General features: G+C 39.4%; 1 protein-coding gene across 5 annotated transcripts; it reads right to left on the minus strand.

The window, feature by feature from the left end:
• Positions 1 to 26: 26 nt before the first annotated feature.
• On the minus strand, positions 27 to 22065 carry LOC121297808 (histone-lysine N-methyltransferase SETD5-like). 5 transcript variants are annotated; one of them, XM_041224320.1, is made up of 23 exons: positions 21970 to 22065; positions 20049 to 20154; positions 19551 to 19759; positions 19272 to 19330; positions 18652 to 18839; positions 17665 to 17703; positions 17018 to 17260; positions 16209 to 16357; positions 15681 to 15798; positions 15375 to 15484; positions 14259 to 14532; positions 13917 to 13994; positions 13098 to 13352; positions 12614 to 12934; positions 12198 to 12443; positions 11629 to 11755; positions 11301 to 11539; positions 8346 to 8402; positions 5787 to 6308; positions 2578 to 2885; positions 1627 to 1763; positions 1320 to 1429; positions 27 to 1108 (listed from the first exon to the last, which is right to left on the minus strand). In XM_041224320.1, the coding sequence occupies exons 1-23, from the start codon at positions 22038 to 22040 to the stop codon at positions 407 to 409; spliced, it is 4668 nt and encodes a 1555-aa protein (XP_041080254.1). In that variant the 5' UTR covers positions 22041 to 22065; the 3' UTR covers positions 27 to 406. The 5 variants fall into 5 exon arrangements, with proteins under 5 accessions (XP_041080254.1, XP_041080251.1, XP_041080253.1 ...); XM_041224317.1 differs by having other exon boundaries at positions 16209 to 16384; XM_041224319.1 differs by having other exon boundaries at positions 18637 to 18839.
• Positions 22066 to 22100: the final 35 nt, after the last annotated feature.

The following is a 22100-nucleotide window of genomic DNA, read 5'->3' on the forward strand; positions in this document are numbered from 1 at the left end:
TATATATATATATATATATATATATATATATATATATATATTTACACACACACACGCTTTTTTTACTGACTAATGTTTTGGTTAAACCAAACAAAAGATGCCTAACCAAATTATTTCTGCTTCTGTTTATTTTTTCTTATGTACCTAAACAGGTACATGCATTATTTTGTTTTCTATTTCTCTTATTTGTACATTATCTGTCAATCTGAGTTATAGGTGAACAGGGAGGGATACTTGAAATTCTATACAGTCTTTTTTTTGTTGTTCGTACTGTAATTAAAACCAAGGCCTGTTCATTATTTATTATGCCTTTGGTGAAGCAAAAGTCTATAAAAACAGGCCCAGGTGGAAATCAATCCCAAATGACTGTTTGGTCCATACACCCCACAGATTAGATCTATTTAATCTAATAGGTTTCCGATTGTGTCCGTACTCCAGATCCTTGTATCTGTGGATGCTGGTACTGGCTCAATGCTGTTCCCCGATGTTGGTAGTGCTGTGAGTTGGCTGCCGCTGCTGCTGCTAATAGCCTGGTTCCAGACTGCAGGACAGTCTGTCCAGGGCTGACTGGGCTTAAGGTTCGTAAGTCAGATTGTGAGAGTCTGGAGCTCTGTGAAGTGGAGGTGGCATTAACCGAAGCAGCATTGGTGGTTGGAAGAACCACGCTTGAGTCTGTTACAGTTTTATGGTTGCCCGGTGTAAGCGAGCATGCAGCAGATACAGCCGCGGACTGGCTAGAAAGCAGGTTTGTCTTTAGATGGCTGCCACCGTACAAGTGTACGCTGCTTCCAGAATGCTGTTGACTGCTACCATAGTGTCCGATGTTCCCGCCAATGGGCGCCATAGAGGAGTCCAAGGAGGAGGAGGACGAGGAAGAGGAAGAGGAGGAATAATGGACTGGGCTGGAGTAGGATGAAGGCTGCAGTGAGGGATCTAGCTGGCTCTGGGCTGCCCCATGGCTCATTGTGTGTGTTGTGGGCCTGTAGCCATGCCCAGGTGATGGTGTTGAGTAGCTATACGTGCTGCCGTGGCCTCTAAATGGAGACATGCTCTCCTGTAGGAAAGTCTGAGGTTCTGGTTGGTGTCCTTCAGAATGAACTGGCTGCAGCTATAGATAGGAAAGAGAAGGGGGGGGGGAAGGACAGATTTTCAGAAAGACTAAACATATCTGACCTCTGCGGGAACTGCTAAATGCATTTAAGAACTTACACATCCTGTATCTACCATTCAGACTAAATGAATGCTTCAGTACAATGCAGACAGAGTCAGACATGTCAAATTGCTAAGGATGATTAGGAATGGTGGCAGCAGCCTCTCACCTGGTGATTGTATCGCGAGGGACTGTGACTGTATCTTTGGGGGCTGTGTATAGGTGAGCCTCTAGAAAGAGAAATGGATTGCATTTCTAAACTTTCCCCCTCTGTGAAATCTGAAAAACAGAGTACAAGCAAGCAAGATCAAGTTTAATTTAGTGCTAAGTATGTTTAGCACTTTCCACAATGCATTTAGAGGACAGAAAAATAAGGGTTTTGGTGAAATGAGATGTCACTGCCATAAGCAAACCACCATGTGGAAACGTAAGACACTCGCACTACTATACCTTGACCACGCACTACTATACAGTACCTGAGTCTCTCTCTCTGGTCTCTCCTGAAGTGGACTCCACTCTCTTCAGCACACGCTCCATCTTCATGCTCCCTCGCAAGACTCTCTCCAGCACCCCCTGACCCTCTCGTAGCCTCTCAACTGATGTGGGCACCATCCTGGGGAGAGATGATCATTCAGTATACGGCATGCACTTACACCCCCTTGTCTGATCACACAAGTCACTAAAATAGCGTAGACTTTACTTAAGGTAAATATTTTCAGTAAAGTAATATATATTACAAACACACATACTTTCAGACAAATCTGCACACTGTCAAAGAATTTAGCTTCAGTAGCCCCACCTCCCTCCCTGCATTACTTTGAATAGACTTAGTACAGAAGCAATTTGGTGTTACCATTCAATATGTTCGCACATGGAAGAAAATCGGATTAGAAAGCAATTGGAAAACCTGTTCACTTCATTTTCATAACAGATCTATTTAGAGAATTGCTGCATTGTGTATTTTCTAAATTACAATTGAAATAATAAAAACGGCCTAACCATATGGTTATTATGGTATGTAACACTAATGTTAAACTGTTTTATACATGTAAGTGAAATACCTTACTGTATATTAATTGTCTGATAAAAGATGGCTTGGAGTCTGTTGTAAGAGAATAATAAAAAAGCAAGAGGTTTCAGAGACTTCACAAACCCCAAAACCAAAAGGTGTGCCATTTACAGTCGTCTGAAACGCTTGGTATTTTAAGGTTAATAACGGAATACAATAATATCTAATATAGGATTATTTTTGTAGTTTTACAAATTTCAGCATAGAATTCAAATGACAATGTAAGGTAACGAGGACTTTAAATGAGGTTTGCAAGAGTTATTCTCGAACAGATTTCACTTCTGACAACACACTACAATGGCTAAAGCAGATGAAATGAAAATCCTAATTTGCAAGACGGTTAGGTGTGCTTTCTCACCAGCGGCTGCTGATGGTGTCCTGAGGTTTGCTGTGGGAGCCAGCTGTTGAGGCTCCAAAGTGTCGGCTGGTGCAGGGCTCTGGGGGGCTAACCTCCTCTATCTGAGGGATGGACGGGTGAACCGGGGAGGAGAAGCCGCTCTGTGGGGAGGTGGGGTGCCGCAGAGTGGTGCGTGTGACATGAGGGGACTCTGCGTTGCTGCTGCAGCTGCTGCTGGACCTGGTTGGCGTGCCCACCAATTTACCTGGCTCGCCTAGGAAGCTCTCCTTTGTTCCTTGCTTCCGCTTTCTGTACTCCAACAGAGAGACCTGAAAACAGAAAGTGGTAGAGCACCATGTTAATTTAGGTACTAGCACAGAGTGAGGGTTTGGACCGTACACTGCACAAGATCCCATCCCAGGGTCAATTTGTGTTTTGTACACATTTGCCTTTGACGGACAAATGAGGAGACACTAAAAGGAGACACTTTTTCAATTCTTAATTATATTCTACTTGTGAACAGCTTCGACCCCTTTGATAGGAACAAACAACATTGAAAAATGAGAAATGCTGTTATCAAAAATGCAATGTTATGTTTCAGGAGTTTTAAAAGAGGGGGGACTTGTTTAATTTCTGTCTATTATTCCTTCTAAGCAGTCACAAAATTAGGTCTGGGTGTCCAACTTTAAACTAAACAGATGTGCAGACTTGCTACAGATGTAAATAAAAAGAAAAGTCCTTAATCCCCAAAATACGGGTTTGTTTTAATACTATGCTTTTATGCCACACACACACACAGGTCTTTTTAAACTAACAAGACCCACCCAGGTATTTCCTGAGGAATGCCTACGTCGACTTCACAGGGCTGTTTGCATATCAATCTATTCCTCAAGTCCCATATTAGCAGGAAGAGGGAACTCCCTGTTTTACAGACAAACTGGAGTAATTCCAATGACAAACGCATTACAGAATTTCTTTTCTGGAAATAAAATTAGTATGTCAGCACCATGCTCTAAACTCAAAAAATAAGATCCACAATGGCCTTCATCTACAGTATGTACTTGTAAAATATGCATGTACTGTACAGTAAAGATTCTGACTTGAATGTTATTGCCAGTTTCAACACGACCGGTTCTTCATATAATACAAGTGCGTGTCATGTACTGATCGACAGGTGCCCCCACTATATTCATTGTCAGGGGATAATAAATGGAATTCTAAATTAGTAGCAAACGCTCATGTCTTCTGCCATATTTACAATTTTCAAGATCGGCATACTTTATTTTCAGCATACATGAATGCAGAGTATCTGATAGCATTTTTGCGGGTTATGCTTTATGGTTGCCTTTATAAAAACAAATAATTCTAATAATATTTTTAAATGGCATGCCTAATTTAAAAGTACATTTACTGGTCTTTACAGACTTTCAGCCTGAAGTACCTGGTTTCCCTGCCAACAGACTAAAAGCATGTAGGCTGGCCCTGCACCTGTAAAAAATGACCCTGCAAGGAAAGCAAATCATTATTGCCAAATACATCCCCATCTTGATAAATACTTTCAAGCTTTGTCACAAGTTATTTAAAAGGTGTGGTACAGGATCTGGTTTCAGACACATTAACCTTAAAATTGTTTAGTCTGAAGTGCATAAAGGTTACGTAATTCTAGTGGAACAGTTCTACCAGTATTACTGGTATCCTTCAATAAGTCAAATTTAACACTGGATCGGGATTCATACTTTGCTTTACAAAGATCAATTTACTACAATGCTGTATGAGATTTTTACACAGCTCTATTGATAGTTTATAATGGTATACTTTTTTTGTAGTCAAGGTCAATTTACTTTGCAATCAGTTTTGTACTTAAAAAGTGACCTTTATCCACTAAAAGGCAGTAATGCAGAACTTTTGTTCTATAGCAGGGTGGCTGATTTAAATCAAGTAGATTCAAAAATGACTTGTTTTATTATTATTTTTTTTTTTAATCATTTTTAAATATGTTTTTCTTTTACTACGTATTTTATATAGTTTTTTAAGGAAAAGACATGAGCAATTAAAATGCAAGGAGAAGTTAACTATTTCAGAGAGATATATGTAGTAAATATGGACTGGAGAGGAGAGCCATTGTGGAAAATTATTGACCCATGGGAAGTGTAATGAAACTCCAGAAAGCCTTTTTAGAAGGCAAAACATTAGTTTACATTTAGAGTATGCCACAATGATAAATAATTTGCTTTTATGTATGTATTCAATTAAGAGTGAGTCATCTGGTTTGGTATGTCCATTCAAAAACCACCATTTGCAACATCCTAAGAATGTTAAATTTACAGTATTTGGAGGTAGAGCTACAACTGCAGTACTATTAATTTTTCCATAATTTAAAAAAAATCGCCAATCCTGTTCTAAAGTCTTAGACAAGCGTGTCACATTGCATGGTTCAAGGACTCCAATACCAAATGTGTTAGGAACACCATACTTGAAGAAGGTATAAAGTCCAAGCTGTATTTGTCTTCATTATCAATTGATTAGAAGTCACCTAAAAAGTTGATGACACAAAAAAAAAAAAAAAAAAAACAACAGATACAGCATAAATGCAAAGGCGTGTATTATGGTGTACCACTAATAGGATGAGTTGAATATTTTAGTTTAAATCATTTTGTTTTCAACAATACTTCTTTTTAGACTGGCTTTTTCTCCTTTAGTTTTTGCAAACTCACTTAGTCTCCTTTTTAATGCATGTGCTGCAGACAAGCCACAATTTAAAAGCCACACAGCAGTCAGTTTGTACTGCCTCCTTCAATCCGTTAACGCGAGTCCCGAATTTACAGTCTGGCACCAGAATGCACCGTTCTGCACTGGTAAGACAGTCCAACTGGAATCCAAAGCCGCTGACACATGTGCCTTGTCCCCAAGCCTCCTTTTTAAATCTTGCACTTCCATCATGCTCAGCTACTCAAAGGACACTTAGCTCTTAAAACCCTGCAACAGGACTTGCAGTACTTCTCAAAATTACCAGCACCAAACCTAAGAAATAGCTTAAATAGGTTACTGAATGATAGTTGAAATCTGGAGTCCTGTATGGACCACCATAGCTGTGTAAAAGATGCTATCCTTCAGGACAGACATAAAGCAAGTTACAGTCAGAGGTTTGCCTGAGGTAGCATTACAACATGGGGGCATGTACTCAACAGAAAACAAATGTGTCTTCAATAAAATAAATGCATAAGACTTGCCTTCTTTTTTTGTGGTGGGTTATGGGGTGGTGTTCCACTCTCGGAGTAAACATACTGTCTATCTCCATAGGGTGACATTGCACCCTGGGCAGGCTCGTTCAGGAGTCCCTGACTCTGTCGACCAAAAATGGCTTCTCCAGGGGAGAACCCCCCTTCTGACAGCGATGTTCTCCTGTCACTGCCAACAGCAGACCCCCGTCCCGTTCCCTCTGCAAGGTTCCCGGATGCCAGCAAATTAGCGTTCAAAGGGGAGCAGGCGTAGATGAGGTTAAACTCCGTCCTGAAAGCCTGCTCCTTAGCCTGGGCCTGTGCCTGTGCCTGTGCCTGGCATTCCAAGCTCCTCCCACTGAAGACTGCATCAGTTGTACTGCTGAATGGCACCCCAGCAACAAGGGGTGTCTGTACAGAAGCAAAATCCTCAGATGATCCTGTCGCAGACAAGACAGGGCTTGCCATGCCAGAGAGAACAGACAGATCCGGACAACTTGTCTGGGGTTGGTCAAAATCTGTTCGGAGACAAGGCTGTAAAATATACAAGAGAAAAGGGGGGGGGAGATTTTCATTCTTTTCCAACATTTAGAGATTTGGGTTTATATTGAGAGGAAGCTGACTGACAGCTTTTTCTATTTTTTATTTATTAAAGCTCTTTTCCTTGTTATCCGTGACCCTTTGAAAATTACAACATTCTATGACAACTTTGGCAAAACTACAAATAACCATCAGAACACAGATGGAAATCAGCTGTAATTTTAAACATTATTATCATTATGTTTTGCTGCTGCTGTTCAAAACACACACTATATATATATATGTGTGTGTGTGTGTGTAATATTTCTACTGTAGAGATTAGACATTTCCAGATGGCTGCAACATTCTTTACACTTCTAAAAGTGTTTGTGCACAGTTAGGTGCTTCAGACTCATGAAACCTAAATATAATGCTGGGAGGCCTGTCAAAACAAGGAAAGAGCTAAAAGAAAAAAAAAATAAAGAGCAGGCTGGTATGCAAAATTCCTTCATAGTACCGAGTCCCATAACTAAAAACTATAGACAAATTGTTTCAGGAATTGGTTCCAAAAATTTGAAAGATTTAGCCAACTGTCACAGTCTGTGAATTGTGTTCTTTCCAGTCACATAACCAGGTGTATGAATTTTTACCACCCATCTTCCAAGTCCATGCAGGTGAAAACTGATGATGTCACTTACAATCGCCACCCAGATCCCAACAGAAGGCAAGCAATCCTTTCAACTTTACATCAAATTATTTTCTTTGTCACCTCCAGTGCTTTGATACAAGTGGTCAAACACATTTAATTCTTTAGAACACAAGCAAAGGAGGCAGAATGAGTTATTACTTGTTTGCCTGCTTTGATTATTTTTGCACTGCGGTTTTAATAAATCTGACGGTATTTCCATAAAGGATTAGAGTGCTGCCTTGTGGTATATTGCATTATTGCAACAGAAGTGTCTCAGGATTTTACCTTTATTGGGGATTAATTCCTGTTTGGTGACATGTAATGCTTTTAAGAAGCAAGGTGGTGAACACTAAAAGCAGGATGACACTGGTTTTTGAAAACTGAATTTACATGAATCTGAACTGGTGTTTGAAGAGAAGACCAAACGTTGTTGTGGTCTTATGTAGTGTGGACTGGGAGTGTGGTGCTTTGTAGGTGACTGTGTAGAATTACCAACTATTCTCCTATACAAGCACTGTGCTTTGAAACTTGTGAATGTTTTAAGGGGAACATAAAAATGGACTTGCCAAGCTACCAGTGCAAACCGATTAAACAGATCTGAGAATAAGGGAGAACAGCAGAAACAAAACAGTAGTCAAAGTATTCACACCAGTGTTTTTTTTTTTTTCAGATCACCTTAATTACTAGTATTGTTTCTTGATCAAGGCTGAGTTTTAAAAGAACCCAGGGGCCATCACTGGTGTGTTGATAGCAGCAGATTAAGGCCTCTTCTCCAATAGGAGTTCACATTTGTAGGTCTAAAACCAGTACCATCCTCGATGCAGGCTGCCCCTACGAATTTGTCATTGTACAAAGGCCAGTTAGCCAGTTTAAAGTTAACAGTTACTCCTAGTGGTATAAACCCACTCAGCCTATGGACTGCTGCTAAGTCCATGCATGGGTAAGTAAATGGAAAATATGTAGCTCTATTTAAGATCTAGCGATCTTAATGGAACATTTTCAGTTTTCCTGCAGATGAACAGGATTTACCTACATGTACTATTCTTTGACAGTTTTGCACATTGCTGTTCTCTACTCATCTAATAGAACACTTAACAGAATGTGTTCGAAACAAAACACAACATTTTCTATTGATTTTCCTCTGCCCCTTTGTAACTTACAGGCTTGAACTGGTCCACTTCCCCACATCACTTGTTTGTAGCAAGGGTACATGAATTTATCATGCACAATTCACCCATTATCTCTATCTTAGTGATAATGAATCCCATGCATTAAAGGTTGCATAACAATCCCAGAATGTCCCCCTCCCAGACCTATCTCCATGTTTTATCCTGCTATTCTAAGCGAGAGACTGTGATAACTACCTCTGGTGACAGGGACTCAGGCCTATGCGCAGGGGAACTCTCAGGGGAGGATATGTTCTAGAGAAGGGAAAAGCATCTTGTTATTTTTCTACTTAAAGTCAGTTTGCAAAATAAAATAAAAAAGCATAGAGAATTGCCACAGCTTTTAAAATTATGAAATGAAAAAGACCTGGTTAGAAACCGCTCAATATAAACCCACGTAGTGCTTGATTACCACAAATGGGTTGTGGGGGGAAAAATGTAACAGGTTTGTATATTCTGATTTTACTTCAAACTTGAAAGTGAGAGGGAGCATCCCCTTAAGGGTATTCCCCATATACAGCAGCAAACTGCAGCATTACTATCAGTAAACACCAAATACACAAGAACAGCCTTGTGGTTCATCCATCACAACCTGCTTCATCAGATATCAAATCATTTACAAACCAAATAGTAAAAAGCTGTGGCATAATGTTAGGCAAACATTAAAAAAATAAAATTAACAATGCCAAACTAAACTTTTTTTTTCAAATCAGTCTCTAAAGCAACAGCACATTAACAATGGTATGAATCGGTGATCAGAAATAAGACCTCAATGCAATCTGCTGTGGGAAGTATATTGAAGAGAATTCAAAGACTAATTAAATATACAGAAAAAATGTACAGACAGATCAAGTGGGCACATGTGAAAGAAAATCTATCTTCAAAAAAATGGGTAATTTGTAATATAATTGACCATACATACACACATTATGATTAATTACATTATTGAAGACTGCCCATTTTTATATACATATATATGCGCGTGTGTAGTTTTCTAAAAAAGATTTTACAGGCTCAATTTGTTGTAATAAACAACTTCCGTTATCAACTTAACTGTATATTTTTAAAGTGACAAAAATCTGCAGAAATGTGGGAGTGAAACACGTAACTAGTGTAGCTCTGGTAATTTCACATTACAGTAAAATACATTTTAAAGAAATCAATTCCCACACAACAGATTGAGAGGGGGCATATGAGATTCATTTGAGTTGAACTGCAAATCGAGTCATTTGAATGATATGGTGTGTTAACTCAGCACAGAAGTTAAATATTTTGAAGAGATAGCAACAAGAAAGAGTATGATGCTAAAACAAAAACAAAACTGTGAAAAAAGGAAAAGAAAAAAAGCCAAGATTAGCAAAATATATTCGAAAGATTAAAAATGTAGCAAAATAAGCAGGATGTGTTGAAATGCACTAATGTCTAACGTTGGCCATTTTACACAATTTCATGTTAAGTAGATATTTCCCTAAAGTTTTACTGAGAAGGCTATTGGGTTTAAAAAACAACACATTACTGTCCCCAACATTGTGCTTTGATGTATGCATTCCTGTAATATATTTCCATATTGACACTTTGATATTTTTATTAACATATCCTGTTATAAATGAGGTTTGACTAGTTCTTTCCACATCACATCGCTTATGTATTGGGTCTTCCTGTCAAAATGTCTTTTGAATTCACAAAAAATTGGGAGGACACATCAGAACACATTTTGGCAGGAAGACCCGATGCATAACCGATGTGAAACTAAAAAAACAACTGGTCAAAACTAATTTACAAACAGGGATAAGTTAATAAAAATCTCAAAACAATCGCAATGGTGTTGAAAAGGATGTTGTGGGGAACACGTACAAAAAGCAAGAAACTCTGTAATGTGTCGAGTTTTAAACCCTTCAAGCTGTTCAGTAAGACTTTAAGGTAGTTTGTTATTTTCTAAATGCACTTCCTGATACTACTACTGTTATATACCCTTTCAAATAGATCTAAATTCCAATGAAAGTATAGACGGAGCATTCTTTTTTCCCCCCCAAAAAAACAAAATTACTATCCAGTTCATTAATAAACCAGGATTGACTGTGGAGAGTAATACTGCATCTTTCATCAAATAGGTCTTCTGCCTGTAAAGAAAGAACTCTTTTTAACAATAAAAAAGATAGATAGAAGAAGAGATTTTGCCAGTAGCTATTGGTGCTGCTTGAGGTATTCAGTACCTAAGTATGGTATACGAAAGGAAAAATAAATCTGATTAGTGCAAAAGGTTTTCAAAACATCAACCTTCAACAAAACACTGGAGAAAACCACTTATTTCTTTGTGCATTGAAACTGGTTGTAGTAAATGTCTAACTTAAGGTATACCTGAATTCTACCAAAGCATAACATTAAATAGATATTAACACAATTTGTTTAAATAACTACTTACAAAATAAATGCAAATATTTCAAATGGTATTTTGTTCTATTTAATGTACTGTTGCTGCTATAATAAAATATAATCAAAACTATTTGTTTTTCCTATTCTCTCTCCTCTTAGTTAATATACAAGTCATTTGTTTAATTCTGTAACCTAACAAAAGTAATTACCTTGTTGTCCCTAGTCAGTTTTAAACATGACAGATATGACAGACAAAAAGGACTGGAGAGTAAGTATATCTATTTTACTGCAATATCCGATTAATGCTAGTTCTATCTGCTTGAGTTCAGTTAACCCAGGGTAGAACTTAACAATGCTCCATAGGCAGAGTGGGTTTATACCACTGGAGCAAGGCTCCTACCTGAGTGAAGTTAAGTGATGCTTCACCGTGAGTTTGACATTCCCAAATTACATTCAATTGTATTTATCAACATTAGCAGCACAAGCAAGTTTTAAAGAGACTAGAAGAAATTAAATATTTTTGTAATTTAGTAAAAATGTATAATATATTGTGTTAATGGCTCCAGAGTGGTTCATTTTTGTCTAACATTGGGGAAATAAAGAACAACTAGTCAGGTTTGGATTTAAACCCAAAACACTAATTCACCCCAAAAATAAACTAACAGATGTCAATTGTTTTATAACCAACTTCCAATATCTAAACTCCGACCATGCATGACAGATTTATTGCAAAATAAATACTACCTATCTCCTTAACATATTTTTTCCACCAGTAATCACCTCAAACTGCAGCGGGGTGTTACAGCGACTAGCAGCAAGGGAGTGAAGGGGAGAGTACATGTATCCATTGTGCTTGTCCTCTTCCCCTCCCAGGAGAAGGGCGCAAGAAGCTGCCAACAGGGGGCTCATAGTATCTGACAAGGGTGGAGGGGGGGTGATGGGGGAGAGCGGTCGCAGCAGCTCCAAGGGGTTTCCCTCCGGCACATAGGATTTCCGTTTCTTAAGGGGCGCTGTTAACTCTGCAAAGAGAGAAAACGGGAGGAGTTTGAGAGTTTTCTAGGGTGATTAGGGGCATTTCATCAAATTGAGGGTGTAGCGAGAGGGTTACCTGTGTTACAGGGGCTGGGGTTTGAGGTGCTGCTGCAGCTGTGACTTTGGTGTGATGACTGAGACTCCGTTCCACTATCCCCGGTCTTGGTTGACATGCCTTCGTCCAACGCTTGCTTCATCCAACGCTACAAAAAGAATTGTCGTCATAAGGAATCGCTCATGAAGACAGAAAAATGCATTCGTGTTTCCTGTGTAAATCCTGCATCTGATGAAACCTTCACTGTATGCATTAAGATCCACTCTATAAAAATGTGTGGCACAAGCTTACTTAAGCGTTGAATGAAAAGAAAATACTTCCAAAAATTTATAAAGTAACCAATGTGTGTATGTGGGTGGTTAGGTTGGTTAATACACAGCCTAAAAACCTCTCAATGTTTTTCCACCTTTTATTGTTAATTTTCTTTATAAGCCACTGTGTGATGCAGCTACCATCCTTTACTAAACTACATGTATGTCTTTATACAACGTACAGTATTAAAATATCAACTACATAGAGGCCTGCTCTGACAAACACCTCCATGTTCAGTGGAATTCTTGAAATTTCACAAATATTTTGTGAGGCCTCACCTTTTTACAGGAGCCGTAGGTTCCATCAAGGATGACAGGGCGCCTGCGTCTCTCGGGTGTGAAGGGGGAGCCAAAGCGGATGTAGTGTTTGGGGGCTGTGCAGATGAGAGGCGAGTGGCTGAGACCGGGAAGCATGTTCAGGGTAGTAGCCAGTACTGTGGGGTCCGTGGTTATTCGTAGTGGCCAGTCGATCGGGGATTCGGGCTTCTCAGCAACCTTATCGTTCAACCACTCCGTCACCAGGTACTGAAAAGCACAAGTTATTCTCCATTAAAAATGTGTAAACTCCTGGTTCAATAAATAATAATAAAAAAAAAAAAAAAAGAAATGCATAGAAGTAGTTTAACTAGCATGCACACAAGACAAGACACAGTATAAGAGTTTTAGAAGGCAGTGTGCACAAGCTCATCTTTTACCGTTTTAGTCTTGGGGTATCGGAGGTTTGCTCGATTACCCAGGGATCCAGAAGCAATCCCAGCTGCTCCATCTACATCAAGGGGAAGTCCACTGGCCAGTCCCCCTTCTGCGCTCCCTGGCTCGGCACCACAGGCCCCTGATAACCCCTCCTCCATGGCTACCTGCCCCTGCTCTGCTGCCTGCTGAGCCATTGCCTGCCGCTGTCGCCGTGCGCGCTGTGAAGAGCTGGAACGGTATCGGGAGAGACGGCTCTTTGGCCGTGGCTTGGACGATCTGGCAGGAGCAGGCTTAGCAGGTGGTTTCTCCACCACTAGCAACTCCTGGGATGGGGGGTGGCAACACAGGAAAAGCCAATAGGGATTGAAGAAAACTTTTGACCTTAAATAATCTTCTCTGGGATGACAGGAATTAGGGGCAAAATGTATACTTCAATGCAAAATGAATATTTTAAGTATTATAAGATATAAAAAACTGGGTACTCACTGTGCTCTGAGCGGATCGGCGGGTGCTGACCCCCACCCCGGTGTTTTGGGATGTCTGTGTCACTGCTGAGGCAAGATTGGGATCCTCGGTCTCGGTGGTATCTAGTTTAGGCTCCTGTGCCGTGGGTGTTGCGGGACTGGAAGCTGCCCCTGAAGTGCTGCAGATCCTCTCCTGGCTCTGGATATTCCTCCTTTTCTTTTTTTCCAAGTTCTCAAACACATGCATGATGGCTTCAGCTTTCCGATCATCCTGCGACTAAACAAAAATACAACTGATTATTTAAAATGTCTGAAAAGGTGGGAAAATTCCTTTAAAAAAACACATTGTACTGGTCAGATAAAGCCTGAATCTATGCAATTGCCACACTCCTGACATACACCGGCTCTATCTTGCATGAAAAGTAAGTAATATGCCATTGAAAAACATTAGTGCTTATTTATTTTCACAAACTTGATATAAAAATGTTGAGGTTGCTTGCTTTTACATAGGAAGTTTTAAGTTGGCAGTTTACTCAAATCAGTCTCATTCTTACTTTATTATTATTTAGCATATGCTTTTATCAAAAGCGACAGTGCGTGCTAATGCTTTATGGTTCTGACTGTAACTAAATCTCCTGCTGATACATGAGGACAATCCAAGATTATTGCCTGCAATATAAAATCTAGTAAATGGGAATCATTTACATATTTCCAGAGGATTCGCATGCACTGGTCAAAGGCTTTAAATCATACCTGGCCTCAACTTCCCCCGTTGAAAACAGGAGTTATGACTCATCCTAAGAATAGTAATTACAGTATTGTTAACGATTTGTAGTTTCACCTGTTTATTTAGGATTGCATTCTTGTCATTTTCAGTCTCTTCATTATCTTCTAGCTTCAACCTATCATCATCTCCCCCCTAAAATTAGTGAAGAAAAAAAAAAAAAAGATTGACAAAAAATCTACATCTCTACATACAAATGGAACACAAATGAGAACATGTACAGTGCAGTTGCCGTTAGTAGGAGTTTTGTCAAAAGACAGCTGTTCCAAGACATGGGGAGTTGATGATACCCATGAGGTTCTATAAAAGCTAGAAAATGATAGGTCTATGGGACTTGAGCTTTATGGTTTGGATGACCTGTCAGCATGCCAGAAGGTGAGTTAATTGAATGAAAGATACCTCTGTGTCACTGCCCGCAGCTCCAAGTCTCTGGAACTCTTTGGAATCATGCAGGTCCTCAGACTGTTGGTTGCTGTTCTCATCGGACGGGTTGTCCTGGTTGCCCACCTCCAGCTCTTTCTGCCTGGCTTTACTGCGTCTGGTCATTGCTCCCACCTGTGGGGGTGTGGGTGGGGGAGGATGAAGTGGCAGTGGCTCCATAGGGCTCAGGTTGTGCTTCTGCACCGGGCAGTTCTGGTTCCCTTTATGACACGCGCAGTCCACTTTATAATTGCTGTCAGAAAAAGACAGCGAGACAGGTACGACACAGTTTGAATGGGAGCTAAAATTAGAAGAAATGGTTTAAAAAAAGACAGGAATAAAAGGGGTGCAGGAGGGAGGGGGTAATACCTAACATTTTGGTCACTAAACTAAGATTTATCTGCAAAAGGCATAACAAAGCCATAGCCTATTCTTTAACAGCAGCTCTTCCAAAACGGAGAAATTCTGTACCTTTTGGTATGAAACTTATTTTAACTAAAACTTAAGATCAAAAACATACGATGTAATGTAATCTTTGATATTGAGATATGACATTTTTCCTTTAAACTTACATTTAAGCTTATTTACAAGCAAAATTAAATGGAAATCTGTCCAACAAATGTTTTCGGTGCTAATGGATTCATACTTGTGGCTTCTGTGCAGAACATTTTGTGCATGACCAAAAGAAATGTTAGCAGGCAAGGCCCTAACAGATTAAACAGTAATATTCCACATTGCATAGTTAAGGAAACCGACCTGCTTAACAAATCACATCTTGATTCACACAGTAAAGGAGTCATTGGGTTAAGAGCAAACACTGAACATTTACACGATTTCATCATAGTTGTCCTACCTTTGGTGATTAACCTTAATAGGAACCAAGCAAAGCATTAATCATTTGATAGGTTCCAGTTACCACATTTTGTGCATTCAAAGCCTTTATTGTTCTTCAAATCACTGGTCAATGCTTAAAATGAGAACAGAATAGTTTTCCTGACTAAAATAAATAAATAAATCTAGTCACATTTACATCTTAAATATCCTTTTACATTGGTCTGTTTTTAGTAGTTATTTATTTTTTACTAAATTACTCACCAATTGTTGAATTCGTAGTCAAAGCCAATGGTTACTTCAGTATCCTTTGTGATGCGAGTGCTGCCATAGATACACAAGTGGATCATCCCATCAGCAATCACGTGCCGAACCTTAACAGAGAAATAAGAAACTTTAGGAAAATAATTAATTGCGGTGGCAATATCTGATGTACACTGAGCAAATTCAGAAGTCACGATTGGAATGGAGATTTTTGAAACCCAGAATCTCAGCTACAACGCCTCCAACACCCATATCATTGATTAGGATGGATTATTTAATGAATAAATCCTCAGACTGTTCTGTTACCTCAGCATTGGGTGCGCAGGATCTTCTGATGAACCGTGCATCATTCCCAAATGTCCGTGCATCCACACACATCTCAACCTCATTAAACTTGGAGTAAAAAAGTACAAAGGGGTATGGTCTAAAAATAAAAAAAACAACACCGCACACAAAAAATGCATATTACTTAATGCCAAAAGCCGCCAATATATACTCCCACCCCCCTACCCCCCTTCGTTTGCTTACAACAGTCAAACATTAATTTAGCACTCCTTTCTAATCCTTAAGTAAGCTTGGCAATACCACTACTAGGGGACCCCAATCTCCTGAAAGAGGCTCTCTAAGCTAGAAAGGAGAACAAGGGTGGGGCTCACTGTTTTGGTCTGAGTGACCCCTGCTGGAAGAAGAGAGTATACACCTGCTGGCTGTTCTGAATAATTACATAATTTAGCCAATTAAAAGCCTGTACAAAAAGGTGAAGCCTACACTGTTACAGACAATGCCCTCCGCCCCACTCTGCTTCTCACACACACATAGCTTTGGATGTCTTACTTTTTAAAGAACTGCCCATTGACTTCAAACTGCTGCTTCAGCATGACCTTCCCTCGGTACTCTATGATCAGGGTGTTAGGCATCAGATCCCGCGCAGCTCGAAGTATCTTCCTGTGTTTCTGCACTCGCGTCACCCTCCCAAGCTGGAGCTGTGAGCAAACAAGGAAACCATTCCACTGATCCCAAAATTTAAAGTTAAAAATCATACTGTGATGGGATTTCATTATTTTTCTTTCCATTAAGAAACAAAGAAGTGTGACTAAGGTTGTTTCAGCTGCCTCTCGTTTAATTGGGACAGCCGCTTATTCAGGATATATTTCCTTCTCTTGTGGCGTCCCGATAAAGCACTGCTGACTGTACTCATAAGGTTTAAAATATGCAGCTCTCAGAGCACTAAAGATGAACTACGTCTGTTTGTTCAACATCTTTACTTACTCCAAAATTTATTAAGTGCAGTGGGCCTTAGATATAACAACAACTTACTGAAGACATTGATAAAAGACTTCTAGTCACATCTGAAATCGCTGAATTTAAGATTCTTCTAGTATTTCAGTGTCTTAGCTCCAACACAAGATTTCCATTTAGCTGGCAATATGCTGCACTTTAGTTTAGCTATATGAAGGTACAAAGGGAACTTCCTATTTTCCTGCTATAACAATTTAAATACAGAGTGAAGAGGAAACAGTAGGTCCTGTCCCAAAAAGTTAGTCTGATTTATGGGGCCCATTATCACCAAACAAAATTCATAAAAATGTTGCGTGTCCGGAGCATTTTAAAAGCGGAGCCATTTTGCCCAGCTTCCAGCTTACCTGCATCTGAGAGCCGATGACTGTGTTGTTACAAGCTAACTCGGTTTTGTTGATGGTGTCCATTGTTGCGTTTTTCCCCACAGAATCCTTGTTGGTGATGCGCTGCAGCTCCAGTAAGTTCTGAATGTCAGCGCTGTACTGATTAGAGAACGCTTCTTCATACTGATCTGTCCAGAGCCGGATCCGGTTCTCCCAGCCCTCTGCCGTGTTCTCATCCAGGGTGTTAGCCTCCGTCGTTGAATTCTAATCAAGAGAATTATTAGGGTTAACAAAATCCATGAAGCACAAATATATATTAAAACCAAGAAAATATTATTTAAGACATAAGGCATAAATGTTAACCTCTGACTTGAAAAGATGAATCTATGCTAGCCAACGTTGGAAGGAACATGTTTACGTTATTTAACTACATGGACTGGTTTAATATCCAGTATCACAGTCTCCATCTCTTTGTAATCTACGACCTGAAACACCGAATCAAAAACATAAGCAGCTTCTTAGTGTTCACTGTCTGTTTCGAAATGGATTGTCTAGTTTAGTCAGACTTCACACTTGAGGGTTTTGTTGCATTCTGTGTCACCCCCCCTTATTACATTCTTTGAGAGCTACAACATCTACTCCCCTCCTCTCCTGGTTTCTCTACATACCTTCATTCGCATCGATTTCCTAGAACCTTCTCGGAAAGCCTACAAAAGAATGAGAATAAAATTAATCATATTTACTTTTTGTGAAATGTATAAAAATCACACAAATGCACATGAGCTTATACGTGGATATACTCAATTTCTGTGAAAATACAGTGGTTCATTTGGTTTGACATATTACACAATGCCCCTATAGCAGGTACAGGTGCACCCCATAGCTGAAGATGTGTGCAAATTCAAGACGTTTCAGGAATGCTTGAAAAATAACAGGTTTACTGCACTGTGTTTACTATCTTTCTACACAGCTGAAGGGCTTTTGTCCGAAACGTAAAAAAATAGCGTCGTTCCCGACTTCTTAATCAGTCAGCAAACGCATTACAAAATTATAATACAGATCTAGATGCATAAAGGAATATAATAAAAAAAATAGAGTTTATAGATATATATTATATAACATAATTTGTTAAATTACAATTGTGAATTTTGCTTTTTAAAATTATTAAAAAGTGGGCACAGCTTACTAAATGTTTGTCCTTAACCTGTTACCTTGAATTATGATAGAAGCAGCGCAGGATGCCAATACTTTTGCCTGCGACTATGTTTATAATTTTCCATTAGTATACCACAACATAGTAAGTTATGATAGTACAAAAATATATAGACTTGTAAGCACATAAACATTTTCATTTTTTCTATCCATGACTGACAATCCTTTTTATAAACCACACCCTCCATATATGTGTGTATGAACCTTTTTGCACTATTAGACTAACTGTATCTTCTGCTGTTTATAAAATGCAAAAAGTATATTTGAGAAAAGTTAACTGAAGAAACCATGTCATTTCGATCATTCTAAATACATAAAATCATGAACAAAAATTGACAAAGAACTGATGGACACATTTCCATTCTGAGCTTTGGTGTTATCCACTGGCTGATATAATCCTGCATAATGAAAATGATGAATTGACTGACCGGAGGAGCCGATACCTTGACTTTCTTTGCTTTTGGGGCGCTGCGTGTTTTCTCCGTGCTTTTCTTTCTCTTTTTGGTTTTGGATCTCTTGACGCGGTTGACAGTGAGAGTGATGCTGGTAGGAGTGTGCTGCGTGGCAGTGTAGGACACTGCTGGCGGGGTCACCTCCTCATCCCCACTCTCTGTGGCGCTACTCTCACCGCCTGGCAAAACAAATGGCACTCAGACTTCAACCTTAAAACCAAACTCTGGCGTAACCTCATGCTTGTTTTTTGAGGTCATTTATTGGTAGTTTAGTCCCAATCTGCCCCAAATCTTGTGATTTTCTAACAGTACCTGTTAGACTTGTCTCCAGCAAGTAAAGGTCAACATTCTTTTTATTAAAGTTTTATTAAAGTTTAAGAAAGGGATACAACAGTAATAAAACTTGGAGCCTTGATAGGGGTCTAGTCAATCAATGCAGGCATCATATTTTATTTAGTGCTTTGAATTATATAACAAGCCTACTACATCATAGAATTATCATATTTCCAGACAGACCTTTAAAAATACTATTGTTTGCACATTTCCTTTGAATTCAAGGGTGATGTTTAAAAAGATGTAAATCCCAAGAGCTTTAGGATGCTGCTTCTTACCAGACACATTTTCTTGTTTCCTTCGCTGGACTCCAATCCCTTTCCGCCTGTCTAAACCCCTGAAAAGAAGAGCAAAAGAAAAGGGCTGAGCATGGTTCCGATTTTATATATATATATAATTATATATATATATTTTTTGTAGGAGCATAACGTAAAGGAAATTGTACCTCTGATTAAACTATTTCTAAACATGAAGTAATCTGGATATGTGAAAAAGATCTTTAGCATTGGCATGGCCAGCCGTGGCAGTCTAGCTGAGAAAGAGAAAGCGGCACCTACCTGCAGTTTTCACATTTGAGGACAAAGCCATCCTGTGTCAGGCTGCAGTGACACCACCTGCAGCCGTTTTCGTCGGAGGAGCTGTCACTGTCAGCCGAATTGTCCTCGTAACGCGAGCGCACCCCGTTAAGCTCCACCCGCGGGATGATGGTTTGTGTGGACGGGGACGTTGGCGGAGTGGGGGGAGGTGGGGCACCATAGTTGTGATCCTGGAGACAGAGAACAATGCATGAGTACACTTGAAATATACCTTAACCTCAACAGATTGCACAGGAGAGGGGGCAGGTGCTTTGCAGCAGTACAAACTCATGACTATTAAGACTGCAACACTCGCAGAGCCTCTGAAATACACAGCAGAAAGGGAAGACTGAGAAGAATTCTTTGTGTCATTCCAAATTACCAGCTCCTCTGGCCGAGAGTTGAAAATAAAGAGGAATTAATTGTATGCTTGCCTAAGCTTTGGTTTGTAATCTCATAAGGATGAAGGGTTTTACTCACTGCGTAGGGTAATCCTCGGTACCCAGGATTCTGAGCGGTCCCACAGATGTGATTGGAATAGTTATTCTTTTCATTGACGGCGGGGCTTGCTTCCACCGACTCGGGGCTGCGAAACAAACAAGATACATTTTGCTACATCCCTTTTCCGTAACAGTATTATATAACATTTAATGTTCTTAAATAGAAAATACAATGTGGTGTATGAAGAATGTACCTAGTCTTTAGGGTAAAAATAAATAAACAGAATACCCTCAACAGGTCGATTCAGTCCATATAATCCTGCAAGTACGAAAACATTCCACAAGATGGCAGTAGCAGACAATTTTTAAACGAAATCTGTTTTACAACTGAAGACAACAAAACTAAACTGCTTCAGAAACAGTAAGGAAAACGAACCAAAGGTAATAAAATGGACCTATCAGTCAATATTGACAATATTGAACGTTGAAAAAAATGCTGGAAGTAGATATTGTTCTTTTATACCCTTGAAGTTCGGTCAGTTGCTAAAGCGGTGAATGTTAACACTCTTAATTGCAGCCTGCAGGTAGAACCTTTGGAATCAATAATTTCATATTGGAAGGTGACAAGATCTATTTAAACAACTTGGTTTTATGGTTCTTAGCTTCAAGCAAGTAGTTTTACTGTACACTATAGTGCAGTGATTAATGAATATTTACAAACTGAAAACAGCCAGAAGAAACACATTAGGGTTCATGCTAATCTAAGAACTCCACTTTACTCAAGGCTCTTGGGGACATGGGTACCCCCCTTCTTTAAGTACGCATGGTTTGTCCGGACTCTCAGGCTTGCAGTCATCTGCGCCCCGGGATGACACATCTCTCCGCCTGACACCGACAGTTTGGTTATTTCACGATTAAAGCAGAAAAAAATAGCGGTCACATTCAAAAATGATAATTCAACTTATTACACAACAAAATGTTCCTTAATATTGAAATGCTTCAAGGTTCTGGAGTATTTGGTCAAATAGCGAGAGCAGTGGGGGATGCCTGGTTGAGTAGAATGGTTGGTTGTCCTTTGATCTTCATGGAATATTGCTTTTGTGGATTCTATTTAATGTTATGGTCATTTAGACAGAAAAAAAAAGTTCTGTTTGTGGCTTTTAGCGTTAGTTTCTTATGGGGGGGAGATATCAAAACTAATAAATGAAGAAAAAAAAACAAAAACAAAAACAAAAACAAAAAAAAACATTTGTGTACCATAACATTAAGACTATTTTATTGGGATCCCCAACATTTCCTCTTTTAGTTGAGAGTCCTGAACCCTCAAAGGGAAAAAGTATTGAAGAGCCCTTATTACTTAGTAGTTCCAAAATGTTTACTCAAATATCTTCTTAAACTATTGATAAACCACTCTTACTATTGTCAATTAAGTTATATAGAATATATGTCCCTTAAAGATGCAGGACAGACGTTCTAAAAGACCAACATCCAGCTCATTTAACAATGTTGTGCAATACTGTCACATATGAAACAATAGTTGGGTTAAAACCAGTAAAATTCTGGGCACAAGGAACTAACAGAACTTGTTATTCAGTGAAACTACTAATTACACCAGGCCTTGCATGTATTTTTCCTTTTGCATTTTGCCTGTTGTAAAGCTACTGTAAATCCTACCTTTGTTGTATTACAAGGTAATTTTAGGGCAACCGCTACAGTGTGATACACACCTCCTTACATTCAGATACTCTTAACAACGTGAGCAATTCTCCTGTACAGAACTCAAAAGAGATGCACATGTAGGAACGGGCATGGTTGCCAGATATAATAATCTTAAACTCCAATCCAGTAGACTGTTGCAAAATATTCGTAACTTCAAATGTGAGGGTCGCCATGTTAGATAGTGGCAAACCTCACAAAAACGGTAAATGTAAATAATCACTCTTTCAATGCCCAGTACTCACTCTGATCCAGCAGCCATGTCTGAGTACGATGTATCTGGTGTGGTGACTCCCAGAGGGATTACTATGCTCATGACGTCCAGCACCGTGGTGAGGGGAGGGAAGACCCCCCCCCTACCCCATACTGGTGGGGG

The sequence above is a fragment of the Polyodon spathula genome, chromosome 23, assembly GCF_017654505.1.
Source record: "Polyodon spathula isolate WHYD16114869_AA chromosome 23, ASM1765450v1, whole genome shotgun sequence".
NCBI classification, from domain to species: domain Eukaryota; kingdom Metazoa; phylum Chordata; class Actinopteri; order Acipenseriformes; family Polyodontidae; genus Polyodon; species Polyodon spathula.